Genomic DNA, 16,098 nt, shown 5'->3' with positions numbered 1-16,098 from the left:
ATTATAAATACAGTTAATTGTTGAATTGTGCATACCCAGGTCTTTAGGACCTTAGATTTTATATGAGCCAAATTTGAACATTGTTATTAATTTTTGAAATTAAATTTACATGTACATAGTGGTGTTTTCATTTTTTTATCTAAATATATTAAGATAATAAATATGTATGATTGAAGTTAAAATAATTTATTTAAAGTGTACACTTAAATTTTATCTGTTTGAGTTTTTTATCAGTTTCTTTTTTAATAGTACTGGTTTAATTTGAATATCACTTTGCGTTGTAGTGGTAAAACTGAAAATATTACAATAATTTCACTGTAATTATTGTGATTAATAATTTAAATTTTCATTGAATTGGAGGTAGCGAAGTAACAATTAATTTATCGTTGATTAACTTTATCCTGCAGCTTTGCTAGCAAAGCTAGGCTGTAATTAGGTTTCAAATTAAAGTAGGGGTCCGCCCCGGCTTCGCCCGTGTTACATATTTAGCCTAAAGCCTTCCTCAATAAATGGGCTATCTAAAACTGAAAGCAGTTTTCGAAACGGACCAGTAGTTCCTGAGATTAGCGCGTTCAAACAAACAAACTCTTCAGCTTTATAATATTAGTGCAGATTTTAGCTGAACTACAGCAGTTATAACAAAGATTCTATTCGCTTGAGAATTTTAGTGTTAGTACAAATGTTTTTGAGTAGGTAATTAATTAATTAATTTAATTCGTTGTCTATAATTTATTCTCAAAATTTTGATATCATTTTACCTTGCATTTAAAAAAGCAAAGAAAAAAATATACTCATTTTTAAATAAGTAGTACAATTTTAATACATTACGATAGTTGATAAACAATTAATAATGTAAATAATTTCATTTCTTGTATTTGTCGTATATTTTTTTGAAAACAGCCATTCTCTTTGGTTCATAGTTTGATTTTATGGTGAGACTCGTATTGATGTTGAGGTACATTTGTGAATCCGGTGTAAATTTAGGCCATTGAATAGAGAGATCGTCGTTTGGCGTGGGGTTCCTGTAACAAAACGATCATATATAAGGATCTTTACTCAATTTATAAAGGCGCAAGTGTGTTTGTTAGTTATTTGTCACTTTTGCACAGCGGAGGGATTTTTTGATATAATTTTGGTGTTTGGAAAAGGTTATTTTTCCACAGCTAAAGATCTACTAATCCCCGGGCGAACTAATCCCCTTAAATACATATTTTTAAGTATGCGTCTTAATTATTGATTCTTCATACATCTTTGATTTACAGCACAAAATATACCAACACATAACAAAGACAACAATTATTTCAAAGTTTGACTTAAAAATACCGTACATTTAGCGACAAATGATACAATATTGATACTAAACAGGTCTGCCTCAGATTTAACATGTGAGAATTCATTTAATAATGCATGATGGATGCACTCCCAGTGGCTCTTGTTCGGACCAGGCTCTCCGCGAGCAGCGTCACTGCACGGAGCAGTTCGGTGCCCTCAAACCCTAGGTCCCCAGAGCATTGACAACTCTGCAACTTCACTGACTGAAATAAGCTATATATGTACCGCGGGCGAAGCTTAGTAATCCATAAATCTAAATTTATTAGTCTCACCATAACCTCTTTTATTATACAAAATGTAAAGGTGGTTACCCAGTTTTTGCGAAATTTGTCCAGAGGGTTGTTAAAGTGTTTCTCATTTCGATGTCTTCTTCAGTCGCTTGCTGTGAACAAGGAAATTTAAACATGTATCCCATGTCATCAGCATGAGCTGCTCCCTCTCTTTCGATCTTATGTAATAACTTTACAAAGTTTAAATTGCCATCATATGAAAATTCATACATGTATACGGGAACGTTGTGTTTTGCCAAGATATTCCCATGCAACCAGACACCTGATACAACATCAAAGTCACTGAAAAATTCGACAGCGTATTTATCATCGCTCTCAGTCTTCACGGTTTCTAAGTACATGGTACTAAATGTTGCACTATGTTTAATAATGTCTTTGTCTTCAATTTTATAAGGCCATAGGTCAAAAAATGTTTTAGGCTCTAAAATATTGATTGTGTTTACTTTGCAACCTAAAGTCAAGTATCCTTCCCTATCACAAAATCCTTTTATAACGGGTATTTTGTGATATTTGCCTTCTTTAAACAATTTGTATGGTTTTTTAGTTATTATTGCCTGTCCATCACCAAAATCCTTTTCAACTGTCGGCACAAAACCAAAATAGAGCCTCGTTGTATTAAAAGCTTTTACCGTCTTCTTCGTTTTCTTTGTTAATATCTCGAATGGTACATTTCGTAAATACTTATAAATAGCATATTTATCATCAAAACTCTCAGAAAAATTTAGGTCGAGAAGAAGTTCTTTCAAGAGATCTTTCATATTATGGTTGAAACTCCAGTGGTTTAGGCTACTGCCCGATTGGAGAATTGCTTTATGAAATAGATTTTGTGCTGTTGGAGCCAGTAATAAATAATCAATAAATGCTGCTCCAGCGCTTACTCCATAAAGGGTTACGTTGTTTTTGTCTCCGCCAAATGATTCTATATTATTTTGTACCCATTTCAGTGCTAGAATTTGGTCCTTTAATCCCATATTTCCAGGAACTTCGGGAATATCTAAACACAGAAAACCGAGTAAGCCCAGTCTATAATTCATTGATACTACCACAACATTTTTTTCTATGAAATAGTCTTGTCCTAAATCATTTTTGTTGGTACCATTGCCATCAAGAAATCCTCCTCCATGTATGTGCACCATAACAGGCAATAAAGTACATTGTTTTGGAGGTAGCTTTGGAACGTACACGTTAAGGTACAGGCAATCTTCAGAACCTCGTACGATTTTGTAGTACTGACACGATATGTGATTCAAATCTATTTTAGTTGCATCTCTTACTCCGTCCCAAGGTTGTGGCGGCTCAGGATTCTGAAATAATTTAGATTTTTGTTAGCGTATTTTTGGATTGTTCTTGTGTTTGGGTATTTTTTTAATTACCCACTTTAAATCTCAATTCACCAATAGGTGGTTTAGCGTACGGTACATCAAGGAATTCCAAGTATTCAACACCATTATCTGTTCTTGCTATACCCCCTTGTAATGTGCCTTGCAAAACTTTAACTATTGTTGTTTGTTCATAATTGAACGTCATGTTATTTTGATCAAATTGTGGTTGGAAGATTCTTCTGCTGTAAATGAATAAAAACATCTTTATGATAACATCGACATCAAACATCAAAGTTTTTTGAAATATACAACTTGAAGATTGATAGCGTATTTTTTATCTACGAGTTACCAGAGAGATTAAGGTGTACAGATAGATAAGGATACTATAATTAATAATCTAAGATGATATAATTAAGAAGCTAATCCCGGCAAATTCCTAGATTTCGTAAATCCACTATTGTGACCAATGTTTCATGACCTGATAAATTATTATTTAGATTTAGATGATATAACTAATTAGGTACTGAATTCTTCCGAAAACTGCCATTACAGTAGCATGAAGATATTATAACGTCGCCAACATTTTAATTCTATTCGAGGTATGTAGTAACTATGAAGTATTAAGTATTGTTTGTACAACTCCAAGAGCTACAAGCATTACGATTTTGTCGCATACGTCGAGTGAAAACTGGTCAGGCGCCGCCCCGTCGCGTCTCTGCGTGAAATACTCAGGTGCGTCCTCAGCCCACGGGATTTTTTTACGTGGTCAGTGTTACTGATGCATTGTTCATTTTTTTATTTTAAATTAGGTGCAGGAGGTTAGAATTGAGAAAGCAGTTTAAGGAAAACGATCAGTTATGATAATTATTAAGTAACCAAAATAGTACTTGTTCTATTAAGTTTTTACTAGTTAAGCGTTTTGATTTAATTATATATTTTTTTTTATTAAAACAGACAACTAGCTAAAGTGTTTGCTTAGTTATTTGAAAAAAAGAAATACATAGTTTAATTCAGCACCACGTGTTTTCCGATTGTTTTAAATCGTAATTATTGTTTGTTATTTTATATATTTATCTTCGTTTTCAGATTTCAGATATTATTTTTAGTTATGGAAGGTAATATTACATTTCTTTACGTGGTGTTTATTAGTGAAAGGCATAAAGCCTCTTCGTTTAACTGGCAGCCCTATTTGTACGTAGGCGAGGTAAGGCGTCGACGGAATGCGGGCTTGAATCACCATTGTTAGCTTTGCAGGTGCGCGCCGTGGGAACACGATATTTTGGTTATCCAGATTGGGTTATCAGATGTAGGTCCTGGGTATCATGGTAATATTCTTTTTGGAATTGATAAATTAATTCATTTCACAGGTTGTAGATAATTATATAAATCTGGTGTCTTTGAAGGAAGCTCAAGTATCATATACGTATCGCTACGCTCCTATACGTTTATTGAATGAATCAAATACATAGTTTCACGTTTCTTAAGAGAGATACTTTGATACTAATATATGGAAAAAGCAAAATATTTTCATCACTTCTGAAATAATTAGTTAGAATAACATGCGTGATTATGCATTTTTTGCTCTAATTTTGAAAAGACTCCTCTAATTTATAGGCAATTATCTACCGATTATACACCTGGCTTTGTCCAAGACGTTCTTAATAACTATATAGTATTACATCCCCCGCTTTGTGTGCCGCGAAATAGTTCATTAGAACATCTTTGACTAAGCTTGTCATATAATTACAATTGAACCTCACTTAAATTAAGTTCGTTTAATTGTACAATCAACTCAGTCCTTTGATAATAGCTCATTGATGTATAATAGCTCATTGATGACATAATGAGGTAATAAAAGTGTAAATTACTATACTCATATTATCACTTAAACATTTATTAAAAAAAATTAGAATTAATAGTTGTTTTAATTGATTAATGCTATTACGAGCTGAATATGTTTAAAATATTCGGAAAATGAAACCAAACGCTATAAATTATTATCATAAGTACAGGTGTTCCATTAGAATTTAAAAGTTAGGTATATATTGACGTGGAATTTTAATTTGAATAGTAAAAACCATTCATTAGAATGTTTGTGAATGAATCTAGCAGTCTTATGTAATGGGTTTTACTGATTCAGGTTACATCATCAATTCATAGTTAAAAAATCACTACGTTTATACTTATTTACATTATCACTATCAAGTTTAAGAAACTAAAAGTTATTATGTAATTGAACTAAAGCTCAGTAAATGGATTAGTGGATTGTGGTGACTTGAGAAAATCACATATGGTTTTAACAGCTTTTCATACGGTTTTATTTAAATTCAGAGGTTTTACAAATTCGGTTAATATTATTCGATGTTTAATGTATAGGTGATTAAATTATAATACGTAGTTTCATTTAGATTTCAAGAACAAAAAAATTGCAATTTGGTTTTCGTAAATGATGTTAATCTGTTTTTGTCGAAAGTATGTCACGTAAATGTTAACTTATAATTGTTGGAGCCCACCATTTTTACATGTTATGAGTTATCTGTATAATTAATTAGTCAATAGATCTAATAAAAATCTACTCTAGATTTTACACTTGTCACTATTCACAACTGCTCTATGTGAATTGATTCATACATTGGATGCAACAGTAATACCAATTACTAAATAGCCGACATTTGGTTCATTCACGTTCGCCTTCATAATACAATAACGCGTAGTATTGTGCGCAATTGTGCGTCTATTTGTTAACAATAGTCCTGTGTTGTGTTGACATCTGGTGGGCACAAAGGACATCGGTCCGAATGTAAATCTATGCTATCCTTTAAATCTATCCTTTACCAGCAAAGCAATAGAGTCTATATTTATCTGTCTTTTTATAATTATAATTTTTATAAATTCTATTTTATACTACTAGTTTTAAGACTGAGTTTGGAACGTTCAAGTACTATTTAAATTGCTTTATTAAATATCACGGAATTGCCACTTGTTACAGTAATAGCTCGGTGACGGAGGGGTGACAGCTATTTGCACTTTTTGTGTGTTTTGCCAGTTGGCGCAAACATGATATGTAATTTGTTGACATGTGTACTGACTGCGCTAGTAATCTGATTTGAGGATAGTTCGGTGCTTTAATGGGTTTTAACGCTCATAAAAGAGAATGTAGATACTTACAGTTACATGTGATATTAGTAACCCTACCGACGTACATACTCATATTTCAAATAGAAGCCATGTCTCCTTGTGGGATAATAGGCAAGTCGTCAATATTTTATGCATATGTCATCGTTTTCTTCGATAGATTTTGTGCGCTACAATATTTTCATTAGTCTTGCCACCAGAAAAAGAAGCCTGCAGAACTCGTCTGTTATAATCGTAGCGCGGAGGAAAAGGAACCTACCAAGGAGTCAATTGGAGCTTAAATCACGTACGAGCTTTTTACTTGACTCACTGACCTAATTATTATCATGATAAAGTGAGCAAGACATCTTAATAAATATCTATTTATTGCTTAATTGCGATGATTCTTCCACTTTATAAAGTTTTAATTTAACCCCCCTTTGTATGTCAGAACTCAGAAATTAAGCATAGATATTAGATACCACAAAAATATAAAAAAAACCTGCTTGTTACCCCATACAAATTCAAAGAAGGAAAGTATACAGATAGCTATTAACACACTAGATAAAATGCAAATCAATTAAAGTTAATATGTACAATAGCTTAAAACTATTACATTCAGTACTGCATGAGTTAAAATAACAGTTTTATCAGGCAGACTATGTACTGATATTATTAATCTTTTTTTTTGTGTTGTCAATAACCCATCGACGGCATGTTTTTGTAGTGGCATACAGATTAGAGACCGATCGAAAAATATTCAATAATCGAAGATTGTCATCAATCTTCATGAACTGAAATTATTTATATGGGCGTGAGTATATAAATGATGTAACTATGCTAAAAATTGCTTCTTGATATGGTAGGTAAGTAGGTACTCAATAGCACACAATGATAACACGGTGATGTCTAAAATTGGTACTTCAATGTATGATTATCATGTTATTATGATATCTAGTATGCTTTGTTTGTAAGATTTATTGAATACATTTGCTAATCCTTCATTCGTTATGGAAGTCCGAAGTCAACAATGTACCTATACTAATAATGTTGATAAAACAGTTTAGCTTCCTAGTTAAAAAATAATACAATATTTTTTTTAAGGGAAAAACGGGACCTTATCACGTGCTCTTACTAAGACTTCGCCTTTCATCTATCTGTCTGTCTGTCTGTCCGTCTGTCTGTCCATCCGTTTGTCACTAGGCAGTAACACAAATCAACAGTCTTTCAACTGTTAGTTATACAGTGGAAAATTGCAGACATTTTATGTTTCTGTTAGAAATTAAAAATAATAAAAATGGAGGCTAAAAAACGGCTTATTTGCACGGAACCTATGGAGTCACGAATCTTACTTGCACTTGACCAATATATCTATTCATTTATTACAATTTGTTTTATTAGATTTGAAACCAAAATTGTATATATTTATTCTTCCGCAAAGAGAAAAATGATGAAAGTGCGTTTTTAACGACGATAACTTATATGATCTACGCTTTGCATAACAACTGTTAAAAATTTCATAATATGATGGTAGTTTGGAAGCCCATTTAATTGATAATTGTTTGTAAAACAAATCCTAATCCTACTAATCCTACTATCCTACTAGTATTATAAATGCGAAAGTTTGTAAGGATGTGTGTGTGTTTGTTGCCCTTTCACGCAAAAACGACTGAAACGATTGCAGCGAAATTTGGTACGTAGATAGCTGGACAACTGGAATAACATAAAGGCAACTTTTTATCCCGATATTCCTACGGGATACGGACTTACGCGGGTGAAACCACGCGGCGCAGCTAATAAATAATTTATCCCACACAAATCACTATGTTCTGTATTTTTCCTATATATAATTAGTAAGTATGACGAGTAAGAAGTATAATTAGTTAATATTTATGCCTGATAGGTGTTAATATTTTGCATTAACAATGTCAAGATTGACAGAGCAGGTTGCACGAGCTGTATGAGACGCAAATCGAATAACTAATGGTAAAATTTGCTTATTTAGTGCGCATATAGTAAGGGCATGCTGTATGTGTTACGAGGTTTCGAGAATATTCCCTTAGGAATTATGATAGACGCATAAAATTTCCTCACGCGCTTGGGCTTGACAGTTATCGGATGAAAATCGAATCTTACGCCCAAGAGCCTACCAAATATAATAACAAAGATCGTAATAAAATGAGTGATTAAAGAATCGTGAAAATGGTAAACGTTACATGCGTCTATCCTAATAAAATATGTAGGTAGTATTGGAGCAGAAGCAAGAAGAAGACAGCGTGGTAGTCCAGACTATAACTTCTTTCTCTTTTCTTTCATGCAGATTCGATCAGTTTCGTTTTCGTGAAACAGTCGTATACAATATACATCCATCCTTAAAAAATATGTTTTTAATTAGTGTATGATTTTATATTTTATAGGAAAGACAAGCATTCAATGTAAATTTTCCTATTTTGGATAGTAACTTATTTTAAACCATTACTAAAACAAATCACTTTTGTTTGTTTCGTTTTTGTTTTCTTCCGTAGTAACGGAGTGACTTTATGATATGAATTATCTGTCTGCAGATAGTAAGGAGAATAAGGTGATATAGGTTACCTTTTTCTGCGGTGAAAACTGAACATCCATGGTTATTTGACTACTTGACTATGCAGGCGAAGCAACGGGTGCAAAACTAGTCAAAGTATACCCTCGTAAACTATTGTTGTCCGATGTTGATGGATTCGGGGAGCATTTAGATTAAAAATACTAAATGCTCCCTGAAACAACAAACAGACAACTAAAAGCAGAAAAAAGATAATACTACTACTAATCGTCACTTCAATAAATATTTCAGCTGTGCTCTATTTGTTTCGCTTATGCCTTCATTTGCATTAAGCGGACAAATACAGTCATTGTAAATTGATAAAATTTCTTAAAACAATATACATTTATGATAAACCGGTCACATAAAGCAATAATTGTTATCAGTATTTACTCAATCATATCTTTATATTTCAGATGACTATCAATAGTTGGTTACCATTTACGTTTTCTTGTCATCTTTATATTCGAATTCAATCTATGGCGACACTATATTCGGGTCGCATTTAGCATTGAACCGTTTAAAACGGCGTACACTCGCCACTTTGCTTCAGTATCAATTGTGGTATAACCCAATCAAGACATTAGCAATAGTAAGTACCACGAGATGGCAAAGGTGAACGGAATTCACAACGAAATAAAAGAGTCGGCCTTAGACCTTATTGGGAATACGCCAATAGTTGCGCTCGATCGCATACATCCAGGCCCAGGGAGAATTTTAGCGAAATGTGAATTTATGAATCCTGGAGCATCGATAAAATGCAGATCTTCGTTGCATATGATAAAAATGGCACTTGAAAAAGGACTTTTGAAACCTGGTCAACCTGTACTGGAAGTAACATCTGGAAACCAAGGATGTGGGCTAGCAGTAGTCTGTTCTGTCATGGGGCACCCCTTAACTGTAACTATGTCTAAGGGGAATAGTGCACAACGAGCTATCCACATGGAGGCTCTTGGTGCTAAATGTGTCCGAGTACCGCAAGTCGAAGGAACATACGGCAATGTCACCCTCGCAGACGTTAAAGAAGCTGAGAAAGAAGGTCTACGCATAGCTGAAGAAACTGGTGCTTATTATGTGAATCAGTTTAATAACGATGATAATGCAAACTCCCATTATTGTACGACGGGACCTGAAATTTGGAGACAAACTGGCCACCACGTTGATGCTTTTGTAGCTACAGTAGGCACGGCTGGTACATTCGCCGGTTCATCGAGATTTTTAAAGGAGAAAAACCCAAATATTCAGTGCTACGTCGTGGAACCTGAGGGCTCGCAACCTATTCGGGGCTGTGCTATTACAAAACCGTTGCATTTACTACAAGGCTCTGGCTATGGCTGCGTTCCTAATTTGTTCAATTTTGAAACATTGGATGGCACCCTCAGTGTCACAGATGAAGAAGCGTCGCGATATATGAAACTTATTGGTGAAAAAGAAGGTCTATATGTGGGTTATACCAGCGGTGCGAATGTTGCTGCGGCTGTTAAGTTGTTAAACTCAGGTAAATTGCCTGAAGATGCATGGGTGGTAACGCTCCTTAATGACAGTGGCTTGAAATACACCCCAGTACCTCAGTCTCTAACATAACTTCTTTAGTGAATAATAATTTATATAAAGTGAGTGTAAGATAACTTTCTATTTATGCAATCAAATATGTCACAAATAGAATAAAATCAATAACAACGAGATAAGCGTGACGTTTGCTGTTATTAAAATATTATTACTTATTACATGGTATTTATTACGTTGATAATAGTTATATGCAAAATATGTTCAATTTCTGTATTTTAGATTTCGTTATAAGTCAAAAAACAATCATAATGTTATTCATTAATATAAAATTACTTTGTACACATAACACTAATTAAATTTTATAAAAATAACAAATATCAATTTTATAAAAATAGCATATAAATTTTAATTTTATTGTCTCACTATTAAGATAATGTGTTATCGCACTCCTTCATAGATACACTTGGAATAACCCTACTTGTAAAAATATGAAAAAACAAAGCAAGTGCCTATCAAATGCATGGGGAGGACAGACAGTACAGGTCTGCGATATTTTGTTTTATAGATAAACTGAGTCAATCAACATAAAATAAGTTGTAAATTTATTATAACTTTTTTATACATTTCGTAAATATAGAAGCAGTCCAGCAGTTACTTTAGGTTACATCAGTTAATCAGTAAAGCGAGTTGAAATAAACAAAACATTCATTATCAAGTAACCACGTTATTAATGATTACAGAATAAGAATTATAATCGTTGGATATTATTGAGTGTGAATTTACAATTTTATAGCAAATCCACACTTTCACGGATTTGGAACAAACATTAATGTATGTAAAAATGTAAATAAAATATATAATATAAATTACAAAGAATAGTTTTGATATCGTCCATAGGTACCTAATGTGTGCGTATTAATCACAATATTTCATAAAAATAAAGTAAAAGGAAAGTTGATTTGTTATTATAATGTATTAACCGATTTTTTTCAATGCCACTTTGTTAATTTGCCGAATCATGTTTTTTATTTTATTATGTACTACGTACTTTTGTGATATCATATTTCTATATTTTTTGAGACTATTATAACATCATGCACCATGAAATAGTATATTCATAAATAATGACCTTATTGCTTAAACATAAATAGCTATTTATGTTTTTATGTTTAAGAAATGATATGACTTGAGTTTTGAGTAGTGGTTGTAAAATATGAGAGTGTATTTACATGACATACAATGAATTTCCATTGTCCTAACTATCAGAAAATTGCATTGCTAATTCGTATATTGTTGATAAATATTGTTTTGTATTAATTAAAAATATTTTATAAGAAACATAATAAAATATTTTTTATTTATAATTTTTATTAGTTCAGAACTGAAGTACCTATAATTTCTTTAATACACCTACAACTTTGTCATTTAATTATTTTATATGGGTAAAACACAGCAGTTTTGCCGGAAATATAGAAAATCCTTGAACCGATTTTTAACACAAACTCAAACTCAAAACATTTATACACTCATATGATTTCCCCGCCCACTTCCCGATCTCCGTTCGACAATAAATTATTTCCTTTAATTTTTGTCATATTCTCTTTTATTTCCAATAAAATCACATTCTTCTATATTATTAGTTTGACGTAATGGTCATAATTGTAACAGCTATATTATTTTTACGAAATTATATAATTGTAAAACTTTTATCCCAAAATCATGGAATAGGTAAGTATATAATAAACAGTAAAAAAAAAGTAATAATAAATAAACAATTTTACAAGCATAAAAAATTTGATTAAAAGTGCTCAAATATTCAATATTCGTACCTACTTATACTCTGTTAGGTAAAATTTCTTTCGACCAAGTTCAATGGTGTTGGTTTTATCTTTTTTTATATTCAATTATAAACGGCCCCAAATGGACTTCTAACACCCCAAATTATAGCCGTCGGCGAATTTAAACACAGCGGTGAATAACAAACAAAATAATATCTTCGCTTTAACATTTTGCAGGCGCTCTTCACATAACTAGGTAACTATTTCGTAAGATAAGATGGATTAGTCAAAATTTAATTCTCGCAGGTGTTGGCAATTAAATACGCCTTCGCTTGTTATATAGTCATTCCGTCCCATTTTGTGAATTCCGTTTGGTAATTTGGCAATCTAATTTTGGCTGTTTTTAAAGGCTCTAGGCATGTCTGTTGCAAAAACAGCAAAATTGGAAGGTTCGTTCCGCTAATTAAAGGGACGATTTGATTAGCAACAGTCGCTTGAGGGATAAAGAACATCAATCAAACAATTATCTTTGCCTTTTTATGTTAAATGTTTGGCTATGAGTCTATCATACGAATTACAATACGAATTACAATACGGCTTTTAACACTTAAAAAATATTATTCAGTCGTTTTCGGATCTCTAGAAGAGTGTGCTGAACTGTACTTATCTCTACTGATATTTTATGAGGATGGATTTTTGTATGTTTGTTACTCTCATACGAAAACCACTGAATGGATTTTGATGGTACATGACAGTAATGTTGATTATGTACCATCTATTAATATACCATAATGAAGGATAATACCGCGCAATACAGCTTGCATATACTTATAATTTAGTATTTTTCCGTTGAGTAGAATTTTTTCTTAGGTTATATCGATTCCGACCGAGTTAACCTTGGATAAAAGCTAAATAGAATATGGCCTAGTCCACTCAAGACACACACACACACACAGGTGTCGCAAATAAAGTGACAACTTCCCTCTAAATTATATTTATAAGGCTTGTGCATATCACGAGGTGAGTTCATCATTAATGTTTGGTTAGATTCTTGTTAACTTTATACAACAGGCGCGAAAGATTCTAATTTTATACCATTTGGTATTGGATTAGAAGTTTGAATCCACCTTCGCTTCGTAATCGATATTTTCTATTCTTTAAAAATTTCTCATGTTAAAGTCATTCAATACCAATTTAATGCCTAAATGTTTAAATTTTACAGATTTATTAACATAAAACCAGTAAGGTTCTTTTTTCAATTGTAAATCTGAAAATAATCCTATGAACTACTTAACGTTACGTTTCCGTGGGTTTTCCGAGATAAAAACTATCCTATGTGATTTCTCGGGTCTCGATCTACCTACTTACCGAGATTAGTGGTGCAGACATGAAAAAGAAATATGATGGACAGAGAAACTTTAAAATTTATATTAATAGAGATAATGTCCATTATATCCCCGAATAAGCAATAGATTACACGACCGATTCGTTCCGGGCTAGTTATCAGCCCGATGCTTAAGATAAGTGTATCATTTCTTCAAGATAATGGGTTAATCTGACAGATTTTTTTCAACAGTCATCCCAAGAACGAAGGTGATTCTTATATAGACTTAATTTCTTTTGGCTTCGTTACTCGGTTTTACATGGAGAGGGATGATTAATTGATCTCTTACAATTCGTATGAGGTAATTGCCACATTGCCATGTTTGGAACGGGATATTAAGATAAGATTATAGTTAACTCATGCAAGGAAATAATGTGTAACGTAGTGAAAATCCGATTTGAACGAACATATGGTGAAATCTTAGAAACAAGGAACCAAACACTTATGTCCGGGAACGCGATCGTGAGAGGAGGCGACTGAAACTAGTAAAGCTTCTTACTGACATCGTCAGTAATCTCTGCTATGATATTTTTATGCATTTGACTCAATCACGACAAAACCACTGAACTGATTTTTATTAAATTTGACAGTTTTGTACCTTGTGTTGGAACTTTGACTGTCTTAAAGATGATATATACTTAATCTGGTTGTGTGTCTTTGACATTGTCAATGTCTACTACTTGTAGTTGAGGAGATATAGAATTGTAATAACGATAACGCCTAAAATTGTTTATGTCAATGTTGTTTACAATTAGTCATATGGGTACGTAACAATGAGGTATGACCTCACAAGTAGTTGAGGTTCTTGAACGGCTTCGAATTCTCGATTAATTTATAATGTAATCACCATCGAATTACCAATTGTATAAAACAAAATGTAGCATATAATTTTTAAAATTATTATAGGTTAACTTTGCTATTGACTCAGTATTTCAAATAAATATAATGTATTGTGTATTTAATACGTTAGAAAGTTATATTTGAAAATCGCTACATTTTAAAAACCATAAAGATTTGGTTTATCTTTAAAAGCAATAAAATTGTTGTTAATGTACCTACTCAGAAAGATAAATATGTCATATTTCACAGTTTACAACTTATTAATTTTACACAGTATTATCGTATCAACTATGTATTAATATATTTAAAATAAATATAATAATAAAAATTATCAAAAAAGTATAAACTATAAAAAACAAAACAATAATCACAAAGCTTTGTAAATATTTTCGATCGTAATAAATTATCAATAATGTAAGTAAAGTGTTGGTATTTTATCCAACTACCAACAAGGGTAATAACCCTAACGATACAAAGTATTGTATCGTGTAACTTGCATATAATACATACATATTGCACGAATTTATTAAATAACATAATATTCTTTTTTCATATCTTCCAAGCTACTGAACAGTCTCCTGAGATTAAGATATCATTAGATTTGCTCTGACATCCCAAGTGTTTTTAGATTTAAAAGAGCAACATAACGTCTAAGACGTTACATGACGTTGGACGTTAGAGTAAAAACGGCTTATTAACATTACGAAAAGTTAATCCTCGACATAGTACGTAACTACTATAAATCATGGGTATTTTTTGAAGTATAAGTATCCAAATTTTTAACACGAGCATCAGAATCAATAGGATAATCAATTGAATAGCTACATTAATTTTTAAATAATTTAGTAAATTTAAAAATAAAACTTGTGGACATAATGAATTTATTTAGGCTACAATCATAATATCAGCGGATATTATATATAGCTCAGTTCATCGGCCGTAACAAGCCTGTCTTAAATGTCTAATATGCTTAAAATGATGTGAATGCTCATGATAATAAATGTACACAGAAAAATATAAATAATAATAAAACTAAATCGCCTTCAATTTGTAAGGGCTATATCAAATTTTAATGGAACGATAGGGGCAAGGCAGGATAGGGCGGCCACCAGCTTTCAAATAAAAAAAAGAATCATAAAAATCAGTTCACCAAAAGTAATGAAGTGACAAACACAAAAACTTTCTTGAAGTCTCCTTTTTTGAAGTAGGTTGAAAAAGATTTCGTACACTTAGAAGAAACACATTATATTCTCTAACAAAAACAATGAGTTTAATTTTACCAAATGCTACACAATTTTTCTACTCTTTACTATTACGCGAATTAGATTACATAAAATCTACCAGTTATTGCAATCTTACGATATTATAATTTGTAAACACGATAAGTACATACCTATTACCATCCTTCAACCAACAAATCAATATCTTGAAAATTAATCAAAATTGATGTAATAAACAATGTTTAAAAATAATTTTCATTTACTTATTTTTTTAATATATCAAATCTTTAGTCATACTTAATTTTGAAAAGAAATTTATTATATTACGTATATTTATTAGCAATTAAAGTAGTAATAAAATAAATAAAATAAGTAATGTAAATATTAATCACTCACAGTGAAAAATGTACTGCGAAAACCGTTTCTGCCCTCACTACATGATACGATATCATGAATAATACTAACATATGCGACATACCTACTTTTATAGGCTTTTAAAACGCAATTTTTCAAGCGACGTTCCCAAAAAACAAAGGAGGTTCAATTTTACTGTTTTTTTTTCGGTTTTGTTAATCGACAGCTTTGCCGTGGGTTTGCAACCGATTTTCCAAAATTTTAACATTTGGTTCAATTTTGGAATCCCGAGTGATAACTTCTCTGGACATCGGCGGTCTGTTTTGTTGAAAATTGTTATTTTATTAAATTACGTTCCATAATTATATAAAAAA

General features: G+C 31.9%; 2 protein-coding genes across 2 annotated transcripts; one reads left to right on the top strand and one right to left on the bottom strand.

Moving 5' to 3' along the window:
* Positions 1-862: 862 nt before the first annotated feature.
* Positions 863-3,170, bottom strand: LOC119840879 (acetylcholinesterase-like). Its single transcript, XM_038367654.1, has 3 exons — positions 3,000-3,170; positions 1,644-2,926; positions 863-1,022 (listed from the first exon to the last, which is right to left on the bottom strand). Exons 1-3 carry the CDS (start codon positions 3,147-3,149, stop codon positions 863-865), a joined length of 1,593 nt encoding a protein of 530 aa, XP_038223582.1. The 5' UTR covers positions 3,150-3,170.
* Positions 3,171-9,151: 5,981 nt separating this feature from the next.
* On the top strand, positions 9,152-11,363 carry LOC119828335 (putative inactive cysteine synthase 2). The gene has a single exon (XM_038350457.1). The coding sequence runs from the start codon at positions 9,246-9,248 to the stop codon at positions 10,221-10,223; it is 978 nt and encodes a 325-aa protein (XP_038206385.1). The 5' UTR covers positions 9,152-9,245; the 3' UTR covers positions 10,224-11,363.
* Positions 11,364-16,098: the final 4,735 nt, after the last annotated feature.

The sequence above is a fragment of the Zerene cesonia genome, chromosome 7 (genome assembly GCF_012273895.1).
Source record: "Zerene cesonia ecotype Mississippi chromosome 7, Zerene_cesonia_1.1, whole genome shotgun sequence".
Lineage (NCBI taxonomy): Eukaryota > Metazoa > Arthropoda > Insecta > Lepidoptera > Pieridae > Zerene > Zerene cesonia.
Note: the sequence above shows the minus strand (reverse complement) of the source record. Positions and strands in the feature narration are given on the sequence as shown.

Coding starts and splice junctions, on each gene's coding strand:
- LOC119840879 (XM_038367654.1), bottom strand. CDS start 3,149: ATGACGTTCAATTATGAACAAACAACAATAGTTAAAGTTTTGCAAGGC. Junction 2,927..2,999: donor TTGGTGAATTGAGATTTAAA/GTGGGTAATTAA, acceptor AAATTATTTCAG/AATCCTGAGCCGCCACAACC. Junction 1,023..1,643: donor ACAAATTTCGCAAAAACTGG/GTAACCACCTTT, acceptor GTTTTGTTACAG/GAACCCCACGCCAAACGACG.
- LOC119828335 (XM_038350457.1), top strand. CDS start 9,246: ATGGCAAAGGTGAACGGAATTCACAACGAAATAAAAGAGTCGGCCTTA.